This window comes from Conger conger, chromosome 11 (genome assembly GCF_963514075.1).
Source record: "Conger conger chromosome 11, fConCon1.1, whole genome shotgun sequence".
Lineage (NCBI taxonomy): Eukaryota > Metazoa > Chordata > Actinopteri > Anguilliformes > Congridae > Conger > Conger conger.
Window position 1 is genome coordinate 18,445,923 of NC_083770.1, and position 11,302 is coordinate 18,457,224.

At 41.0% G+C, this 11,302-nt stretch overlaps 1 protein-coding gene across 1 annotated transcript; it reads right to left on the reverse strand.

Annotated features, from left to right (window-relative positions):
• Positions 1-1,265: 1,265 nt before the first annotated feature.
• Positions 1,266-10,142, reverse strand: LOC133140377 (arrestin domain-containing protein 3). Its single transcript, XM_061260287.1, has 8 exons — positions 9,648-10,142; positions 6,728-6,809; positions 6,374-6,521; positions 5,794-5,896; positions 5,331-5,587; positions 4,579-4,741; positions 4,313-4,455; positions 1,266-3,986 (listed from the first exon to the last, which is right to left on the reverse strand). Exons 1-8 carry the CDS (start codon positions 9,925-9,927, stop codon positions 3,918-3,920), a joined length of 1,245 nt encoding a protein of 414 aa, XP_061116271.1. The 5' UTR covers positions 9,928-10,142; the 3' UTR covers positions 1,266-3,917.
• Positions 10,143-11,302: the final 1,160 nt, after the last annotated feature.

Consider the following 11,302-nt stretch of genomic DNA (forward strand, 5'->3'; position numbering starts at 1 on the left):
ATAGATCTACTTGTTGTTAACACTTTAAACAAAGGGTAACATTTAGCTTCACTTTTTAGTTTCTGGTTCTCTCTTGGGAATTAAATGAAATCTTCATTGTCAAATGAATTCTGTCCTCCGTAACAAAGGCCTCCCAGAAAAGAGAATCATGTTAGTGGTGGACTTACCCTGTATTGCTTAAAACCGAATGCTTCTTCATCCTTTATACTCCCACTGGCTGTAGGCCTTTGTATTCAGCTAAGAGAAGTCCTGTACATCAGACATTGGCCTTAATTTCATTTTAGGTCTGTAAATTGAAGAAAGTAATGGAAATTAGTTCATTGAAAATTCCTGATTTAGCCTGGTGGCTAAAATGTAGCTGGCCACTGATTCACTTCAATTTTTTTTTTTGAAATAGAAAAAACCTGTGACAGGATGTCAATGTTTGAATATGCATAGTGTCACCACACCCCTTATTAGTGCACTAGTGCTAGAATAACGAGTAACAGCTATGCATAATTTAATAAAATCATCTACTTTGTTTAAACACATTCACAGCACATCTTCTCCATGCATTGTTTTATCTGTAGTTGGTGAACAACTTTTGGCCCTTGAGCAACATTTAAAAAAAATTAGGTCATGGTGAAACTGCAGGGCATTTTTCAGTTGGTGAACTGGATTACAGTTGATTTTCCAAACTGACTGAACTTAAATATCATTTAACCCTGTTGTCATTCAAAGGGTCCAGAGGTAGGCTGTATATGATAGGCGGCAAAATGACACTCCGCTGTGCAGCTGTAACAGGGAGGTGACAGCAACGGAAGAGGAGGAAATGCCCTGTATATACATAATATACATAACAGTCCTGTAGCAACAGTGACCAACTTTGGGAACAATTCAAATGCTGCCTGGGAATTTTTTAGAATGATCCTGCTTGAAAGTAATAATTGATTTCTGATCCTTGTTCCTCCATTCAAGTTAATATTATAATTTAATTATTCCCACCCCCATGGTTGGTGAAACTCTCAGCAAGTTAGCCAACTATGATTTCATATTTTTACAACGGAGCAGAGTAAAGTGTAGGTGTCATAAATGAGTGAGTGAGAACGTTTGCGAAAAAAGTGTTGTTCCAATAGTCTAAACTATTTACGTACAATACTCAGAGAAAGCTTACCACAGTGAAGCACTATCCTCAGCATCAAATTGGTCTATAATGGTGTGTTAACCAACCAGCCAATAAGTAATACACATTCAAAACAATGTATGAAAAAGTAAATACCAGTACATTTACATTTTTAACAAAAAAGTCTTTATTTTACACAAGGAAGAACCAGACAAAGTCCAAATCATTCATAACATGTATTAATCCAACAAGAGGATCTAGAGACAGTACCAACTAAAAAACAGACATTAAAAACAATGCCTTAAATGTGAAAAATAAGAGTGAGAAACTGGACCAACAAAAAAGTGACAAAATAAATTCTATCAAACAAGTAATATTGCACTTTGTTTCTAAAACATGTCAGATCCCCTCTCCCTGACGTTAAAAGTTTTGGTTCCTGACAGTGGAATTCAGGAAATGAGATTTAAAAGTACTTGACTATGACGGAAGCCCATGGTACGGACTATGGACACGACCGGCGTGAAACATAAGATTTCTTTTTCAAAAGCATAATTTATTTTGAGCTTTTCCATAAAAAAAAAAATTGTCACCGCCCGTCAAAAACCATGCGTCAAGACTCCATTAACATAAACACGGAAAAGTGGAAAGGGTCACTTTTTCTTGGAATTGCAATTCCAGCTGTCACTGCCTTTCTCTCTGTGGAGATGTATGTTAAGTAAAAACTACCATTGTTCCCAAAGTTTAAGTGAAACACAAAAAGGGGGAGTGGGGGGGGAGGGGGTCCGACTGGGAAAACAAACACTAAATGCCCAAGGTTATCAACAATCCCAGTTACAAAACCAAACCAAGTGAAACGCCGATTCAGGAATAACCATTTCAGAACTTGCTTTTAAGGAGTATTAGTTTTCCCTTTTTGTCCCAATGGAAAAAAATTAAAAACACAGACCTCATTAACATTCAGCACAATGTAAAATGAAACACAGCTCTCAAAGACATTAAGCACTCCGTCAAGAATCAGATTTAAGTTCCGTTCTTTGTCAAGGCCACTAAGATAAGATCACTTATTTTTTTATTGGAAATCCATTGGTTATGTTGATAAAGTGTTCTCAGAATTTCTTGCTGGTTCAACACACATGCGCACGCACAAACGCGCAAAAAATAGCTTAAAGCTAAGTGTAAACTTTTTATAATACTATTCATATTCTTAACAGATTAATGCATTCATTTTTCAACACTGCTTAATTAATGAGAACATATCATCAGGGAAACCTATGTGATGACCAAACGTTTCCCTGTCCTTCACCTTAAATGTTTTTCTTTTTTTTTTCTTTTTAAAAGTGCTCTTTAATTAAGGCTCAGTTGAAACCACGGTCTTGCAGATCTTCTATCAATAAATGAGTTTGAAAACCAATGTATTACTCATTTCAACATGCAAGTACTTGTTCTGACCCGCTCGGACCGTGGTTCCACTGCGTTCTGCGTCGCTGCCAGGACACAAGGCCTCTGTTTTTTTTTTTGGCTGGAAGGGAAACGTTGGTGGATTCTGCAGGAAAAGCAGGACAAAAAGGGAATGTCGTTCGTCTTTGAAAGCTACCTTGCATCTCTGTGTGTGCTCGAACCCCCCCCCCCCCCCCCTCCCAAAATGTTGTTGGTTTGTTTGTTTGCTTTTTTTCCTTCTTACTTTCGCCATTTCAAACAGTGCAACCAAAACAAAACGTAGCATGTTTGGCAAAGTGAGAAGGTCTCCTGAGTTTTGAGTGCTTTTAGGCAGTATGTACGTGACATGGCGCTGCTCTGTGGTGTCAGCAGAAAGGCAACAGACGTTCTGCGGCTGGCGGTGGACGCGCTGCCGTTTTCCGCCTCCGCGCCCCACGTCTGTCCGCAGGACGGTGGGGGCGGCGGGGTTTGGGAGGGGGGCAGTCTGTGCCAGGATGCACGCAAGCGTTGTGTGCTCCACACGTGTTGCTGTTCCACTAAAAGAGGCTTCACAGCAGGGAAATGAGGAGAAAAATGACACTAAACAAAAATATAGGCTCGAAGGCATTCAATGTTTGGAAAAAAACTAAAAATGAAAACGATACCATAAGGAAGTAAGGGGAAGCCATCCTTTGATCCAAGCTTATGAAACCATGTAGAGAGTCCAGGCTATTCTCTTTTCAAGGAAAGTCCCAAAAAACAGCTTCAGAGTCAGTGCATTTTTTTTTTGTCTTATTCAGTTTTTCTTCTTACATTTCTCCTTTGCATTGTTCATAGTTGTGCGGATAAGGAGTTAGCTAGGAGTTAAAGCCTGCAGTCACTTAGTCCAGCATATACGAGTGGCAAAAACAATAATTAGTGATTTTTAAAATGGAACCACACAACACAAGCAAAGAATAATATGTGCAAAATTCCACATGAGGCAGGAGGCGTGTAGTCTTGTAGCTCCGTAGTCGACTGCTGCTGAGCGCTACAGATGTTTGTTTCTTTTTTTTCATTTGTTTCCTTTTTTCGGCAATTTTTAAATGTGATTGCTCTACTGGGTTAGAGTCATGTATATGCCAGGGTCACAGGGTAACCAGGAAAAAAGAATAATATAAAATTTAAAAAAAACACTCAACAGGCAGAAGTCTGACGTGTCTGTATGCGTCTGACCTAGGGTGGACAGGAAGGGACCTGTCGGACACTTCCTGCACATCTCTGGGCGAGGACCGTGTCCACCTTGGATATATATATTTTTTTTTCTCTCGACATTGGCAGCTACTTGAGGACGCCATCGCAGGAAAAAAAAGAACTGACGAGAGGACCGCCAACACTGGGCGGGTGCTGGGCATGTCCTTCAGCGTGACGGACAGGTGTCGGGCCTCCTTTCCTCGGTTCCGCTGACCTGATCCGGATTTGGATCAATCTGCCCAAGGAAGATGCAAAAAAGACTCGTCACACCACTTGGCAAATTTATAAAGCTCTTAACTGAAAACTGATGAACCATAAGCTGCAAGTGGCTGCCATTAATATTGAACCACAAACGGTTGGACCTTTTTTTCCTATTTGAACGGTCTATAGTGGTTTTACTCTATGCCTGCTGGGTTTTTTAAATGGCGGCTGGGGTGATTCATAACCAGATTTTTAGATTCTTGCATAAAAGCAATCTAAGAAATCTAAAGGTAATGCGATTTTGAATTACTGTTCAACGTTCCAAATGGCCCAAGTCTTTGAGGTAATGACAGGACGTACCTCGGAGTAGAGCGGAGGCGGCTGGAAACGGAACTCCTGTATGTAAGCGAACAGCGGGCCCTCCAATTCATCCCGAGCGGCAGCCATTTCCTGACCGCTCCGCCTGTGCTCTTCCGTGACAATCTCTGCATAGCTCGGTGGCGCTGAGAACAGAGACAGAGACGTGTTAGCAACGCCACGGTGACCGTGCCCAGGCTGGAGAACCGACACGCATGCACACAAAACAGTGAGGCGGTGAAGCCCAAAGGAGCGGTGACCCAGCCTACCTTCGGGTCTCTCCGGCAGGGCCATGCCGAGCCAGTTCATGGTCATGCTGCACTGGCTGCTGACGGAGGACGTGCGGCTCCCGAAGGGGTGGAGGGGGATGGTGCCGATGACCAACGGCAGGTTGAGGGACAGGTTCACCGCTCCGGGGATGTCCACATACACCTGCGGGGATGAATACAACAGATGCAAGTTAGGATCTCCTTAAAGTTACTGCCCATAGATGTAATGTTAGCTGGGTGTGTTAGCTAATCGGGTAAGTGGGTCATTAGCCTGTATATGACCCATATTTCAGAAGATATTTTAAGCTGACCTAATTGCCAGTGCATGGATTGATACCTTGGATTTTCTGCTTAAACTTCACCTCCTACAGATGCTTGAATAAAGCTACACAGGAAACCATGAGTCATCATGACAGGATGGCACCTACGACTACATGACTTGATTTGGGATTTGATATGTTCTCAATGATTTCTGTCATGATAATGACGGATGATGGATGGATCCATTTCCATACTTTGAAAGCACAGAGCCCTTTTTGAGTGAGAGATGGCCAATGGCATTTGGATCCACTTTGTTCTACACCTCAGACAGTACTTCAGGCCTGGTTTACAATGCCATGGATGGGATGTTAGCATTAGCATAGATACTGGTGTTTGCCAAACCACAGCTAAATAAGATGGTGTTCGAATATCAGTGAGGAGAGTGCGCTTGTGTTTGTGGCTGTGTGTGGGCCAGCGACAGTTCTGCTCACCATCAGAGAGTACTCCACTCGGATGATGCTGCAGTCCAGGATGGAGGGAGAGACGGGGGGGATCTTCAGCATTTTCCCACTCCATGTCTCTGTTTTGCCGGAGGACAGCGACTCCCCCCGCAAGTTGGCAACTAGCTGTTTGACCTCCTTCATCTTCCCTTTGGCGTAGAAGGTCTGTGTTTGGTAAACGGCTGCCTTTGGCACAACCATGCGGGAGGAGCAGTTCTCGATCTCAGCGAAGATCTGAATGGACTCTCCTGTGAGAGACAACGCATCTGGTCAGCTCAACTGCTCCTTATTTCATATGACACGTCCACCTAAAACCATGGACCCTTTTAAATGACTCTTCCCATGCTCTTAACAGTCGGCGTCATGTTATCAGGACCTCAAATGTGTTTTAAGCACAGGGCATAAAAGCTTGGGCATCACAACTTTTACAGGTTGCCCAAGGTCTTGTCCTCACCTGGGGTGTAACCCTTCCTCTCAATTTTGGCACTTAAGGAGATGGGGCCTGAGGTGCAGAACCAGCAACACAATGTCTTGTCTTTTGTGCCTGCCTGGGGAGACTGCAAACAGAGGAGGAACAAGTTAGCTTTGCAAGAAAAATCTAGAAAATACACATCATTATGCAAATTGACAAAGCGTGCCCAGACATTTCTCTGTCAACATGTTTTTTGACACTAAGCAAGGCTCTAAAATTGACAACTCATCAGTGTTGTATTCATAAAAATAAATAAGTGTTTGAAATCAAAAGGATTTGAAACCAGTCTACTTAATGAGTGATGGTTCAAAAAGCCTGTGATGGATGTTATGTCATCCAGAATCATGTCAATCATCAACTGGTTTGAGCTGGCGCTCTCTAGAGCAAAACCCAATGATTGGTTCAAATTTGCGAGTGACTGAGCGCACATGCTATTCAGCCCATGTTTGGATTCAAGAAACATTGCTCCTCCGTCTCTGCCGTTAATTGTGTTTACCGGTAACCCTGTGGAGCCCATGGCCGAGGGCCGGTAGCAGAGCCATCTTCACCACATCGTTCTTACCAGTAACAGAGGAGTGTTGATGTCGATGTGTTCGAAGACAGTGAATTCCTTTTTCACTTTCATGGGTAGTAGCCAGGGTCTGTGCAGTTCGGCTTTCACCCAGTACCGGACACTGCCATGCTTGCCTTCAAAGGAGGTAGCCAGAGGTCTGAAGGCAAAATTAGAAAAAATAAGAACAAAAACATTTTTAAAAAATTTTGGGGGTGGAACCTGTGTAAGAAATATTTTGCAGCACAAGTGCATCTGGTTTTCAGTAGAAACACCATGCAGGGATGAAAAAAAGAAATTACAAAGTGGACCTGATGAAAAAATAACCATTTATTTTGACAATGGGGTGATGATGAAGTTACTCACGTTTGTGGAAGCTCAAGGCTAAATGCATACTCGTGTCTTCCTGAATGGAGAGTGGTGAGACTCTCCTCCGAGTTATCCTCATCTGAAACAAAGGGGGAAAGAATATTCCAAACACGTGTATACCATACCTTCAGAATTATGCTTTACGGTGATTCTTGCATATAAAACACACGGACAGTCCTGTTATTTGTGCAAGAACAGGGCAGTTAACATGAAATGAAAATGTTTCAAAAGGAAAAATATATAAATGCAGGTGAGATTTAACAGGATTCTAATAAATAATACAAAATAATTCTCTTTACAAAGAAAACAGTCCATTCATATTAGACACATTGCATTTCATTCACATTTAAAAAAAAATTATTCCCATTCAGTAATTTGTCTGTATGCATTTTTAAATATCCTAATCTGTTCACAGCCACACCCCATGTCCCAAACATGCAAATAAAATGAAGTATAAAAATATCTGTGTACCACAACAATATATTATAATAATATCATACTAATTTGTGTTTTTTTTACATTGCAGCCTTTTTACAAATGAGAGCAGTAATGGTTCAGGCGGGAAGTCGGGGGTGGGGGGGTAGCTTTCAGTGTTAAATTTCAATTGCTTGTTCAATTTGAAATAAAATATATCCATAGATTGTAAACTTTATCAGTATAAACCACAGCGCCAAACTACAGGTCGCGTTTTGCCAGCTCAGCGATACCTCGCAGCCTTAGCAGCGGCAGACTGTGGTAAACAAGTCCTGGACTGTCAATCACAAGCAGACTCTAGCAGGAGAGGACCGGCCAAAACCGGAGCGAGCAGCTTCCCTCAGCCGGTTTTTCGTATGCATGCACTGCGCGGCATTCAAGATTGAGGCGCAACCTATCTTGCTCGCGCCCAGGGACAGCCCCCCATTGGCCTAACTCGTGTATTGCAGCTTGGACAGAGAAGGGATAATTCACCTCACCCAACCATTTTTTCTTGTGAGAAATGAGGATAAAAGCCAGAAAAAGACACCCTTATTTGAGAGAAATGAAGACTGACAAGAAAGAGTTTAATTGATTCCACCTTTTATTGTTTTTTTCCGTACAGAAGTAAGCACATGATAAAAATGCAGAGGTCGTACATTTTTGCACACAGATTTTACAGCTGTTTCTACAAATAATTACAAAAGTATAAAGGAATTACATTTCAACTAATGTGCATGCATCGAAGTACAATCCACAAGCAAGCAATCAATATAAATGGGTTCTTCTACACTAATCGGTGAATTACAAGGCAAAAATGGTGATACAAAACAAGCTCTAAATACTTTTGCTCAAGCAGCACTATCTTCCAAACGATGCTGAGAGTCATAACTACGTGTTTTCCTGGAACGTTTGCAAGTTTCTAATACTGATAAGCACAAACAACGGACCGCCATCTGACAGGAACAATTGATATGAGCCTCCACCCTCCAGAATGACGATTTACTGAAGCCAATCGATTGAAAGAACTACCTTGGCAACAGGGCCTAACAAACCAGTTCCGCCAATTATTTAGGATAGTTACATTAATTAAGCTTGAATGAGAGGTGCAAACGTGAGCAAAGACTTCGAGACAACTCAGTTGAATGGCAAATTATAAATTACAACTTCTGCAGTCTGCCCAAGCAAGTGTTGTACAATTACGGAATGTTTTATTTAGCAGTATTAGAACATACGCATTACCCAATTTAATGGAAAATTATGAAGTGTGTGTGTACCATCGGGAATATTTCAGATTGTGGAGGCTATTTTAAAATAGAAATTTAGCAGACGTTCAATGGTATCAAGTATTGATCCGATTGTAGAAGCGTTAAATGACCTCAACACTTGCATGAAAATTCATTGGTGAAATGACCAACCAAACTTTGCCTTTCGCTATTATGTTCAGTTGACAGATGTAAAGTTGTAGGGTCTTCGGGCACTTTCTGCAATAGCATGAGGTCATAGAAAACGCACGAGCACCTAAACCAATCAGGAAACAGAACGGCAAGTCCCTCTCACCCCCTCTCTCAGCAACCAGTTTCTAAACAGGATTGAACCGCTTTTAACAAAGGGTGGAAACTTAAGGAAATCATCTTAGCATTTTTTTTTCTGAAACGTGAATTTAAAAAATCACATTATCTCATATGTAATAAAAATCGGCACACAAAACTGTGCGTGCATATTTTTTATTTGTTTTATTTAGTGTTTATTTCACCATTTTATGCCAAATGAACACGTAGGTTATCTAGCTGGTAATCAGCTGGTGCTTTTCTAAATGTTAGCCAGGTAATGTTGGTCATTCAGCTCAACAATGTTTTAAAACAATGTTATATCCGAACTGTTAGCGCTCTGTAACAAATTAAATAATCCAAAAACTTGTCTGCTCGTATTCATTAATGCTATTATCCGTCATTGAAAAATATTCAAAGGCATTTCTTGACCTGATTATTGCATATGAAAGATATACATTTACAAGAATATATACAAATCCTGATTTTACATATCACTACTTTAGAGGGCTACAAGACATTTTAATGTCACGTTATTGTCTCTAACATGTTGGATTGTGTAGACAAGAACTGCAGTTAGCTATGCAGTTTTACACTGACAGACTTAAAATATATATATATATATTACTTAATGCAAGCGACAGTTCTAATCTTAGAACATTCATAATAGGTTACTAAATGAAGAACAAACTTGGCTACTGTTGCTAATCAAGTCTGTGTACAGCGTATATTCTAGCCTTATAGAAGTGACAAAGGTGAGCTTGCTTATTGTTTGAGCTGCAAGAACAGACCAGAGCATCCTCCTGCCAGCAACCTAACTTGGCAATCTAGCTACAAGGTGCAATTAAACATCCATTGGTCACTCAGAAAAAGGACAGATGACAGTTGTACAAATAAATCCTGGTCCATCTTACCTCTTTCGTGTCCGATTAAGATGTCACTATGGTTTAAGTATTCCACCTCTTCGGTGTAATTCTGAGTGTAGGCAGTATTGGATCCAGCATTTCGTGATTCAGTCCAACGAACTTTAGCAATTCCTTTGGCGTGAATGTTGAGCGATTTCACGCGTATTTCTCCGGTGACTTCGATGACCACCCTTCCTGAGACCGAATCCCCGCTCGAAAAAACGGGGACGTTGCTGTCATTCAGACAGTCGTAGCTTACTGTGAAGCTCTTAACCTTCCCTAGCACCATTGTTGTATGAATTTATATTACAAATAGCTAGTAATAAAAGTCTATGAAAATAATCTCATAAGGAAAGGAAACGTACTTTTGGTTACACTGATCAATGCCTTTGCCCTGCAAAAGCTGCAGGCAAGATCAGTGCTTTCTTAGGAAACAGTTCATTGAGATTTGGGGGATGAAATAACAGCACTGTTGCTGTTATTGCACACCTCTCGGCGCTATGGTCTCTGTTCGAAGACAAGCTACTCATGTCTCTCAGCTCACTTTAAGGGAGGATTTTCTGAAAAACAACCCTACAGCGCATGCGTGACAGTTTATCCGTCCTCTCTTCTCGTCTTCTGTAGCGAAGGGGGGCAGTTCTTCGTGCAAGCTGAGGGCTACGTGCCAGCTGACGGGTGTGTATGACCAGCTGATAGACTTGTAGGGAACAAATCTCATACATTTAACTGTTTTAATAGCGCCACTAAAATATTTCCTCCACTATATTTCCATTGTCACACTTTGGATGGAGGGAAAAATAACCCACCTTAAGTTGGCAAAGACCCGTATTTGTCATCTTAAAAATTATCTTAAAGTGTGTAAAATGTATTTTCATACATTGCGTGAAGTAGCGTGTGAAGATAAGTTGCCATGTTGTACTGAATAAAACTGGTTCAGGTGAAGGTGCACAAGCACAGCCTCATCAGGTGATGTTAAAAGGGTAGAATATCATTTTCAGTGTGTAAGGTCTAAAGTTTAAAAATGTGGGTCTACGTCAGATGTTACTTCAGGATTCACGACCACAAACAGAGACAATGAAATGGTAATTCAAGAATACATCCTATATTCGCTCATTGTGCCGATGGAAACTGCATTTTTCAAAAAGGTCTGCTAGACTGCGACCTAGCTACCAAACTTGCGCTGCAGAAAATGCTTGCCATCTAGTGGATGATCAATCGATTGCAACAACGGACGGACCAGACGCCTTCACGACCATTATCTGTTGCACATTGCATGCGTTCGGAAGTTGCCGAAAGGCTGGCGCATTTATGGCGACATTTCATTGTATGCGGCTGGGGTAATGCCACTCCACAGGACTGTTTTAAAGGCAAGGCTGCAATCTCAGATAAAACAATGAACATTATACTTTTGAAGGTTGAGTTTTCCCAGCTGTACTCAACTATATACTACTTATATACTACTATATACTAATTATACTTGAATGAAAATATCAGTTGAGTTATGACTACAGATGGAAAAGTGCTCAGCTATACTCAAATATTACTTACATTTTAATTTACAACGACTAAACAATGATATTCTAATGTTTTGGCAACTTGCCAAATTATACTTAAACAAATGAACTGCATAATCAAGTGATCCTAACAGGCTTTTTAAAGTCACT

Excerpts from the sequence above, each read along its gene's own strand:
- LOC133140377 (XM_061260287.1), bottom strand. The coding sequence starts at position 9,927 with ATGGTGCTAGGGAAGGTTAAGAGCTTCACAGTAAGCTACGACTGTCTG. Across the intron at positions 5,897-6,373 it reads TCAACACTCCTCTGTTACTG|TCTCCCCAGGCAGGCACAAA; the intron begins GTAAGAACGATG and ends CTCTGTTTGCAG. Across the intron at positions 4,456-4,578 it reads CCTGCCGGAGAGACCCGAAG|CGCCACCGAGCTATGCAGAG; the intron begins GTAGGCTGGGTC and ends CTCTGTTCTCAG.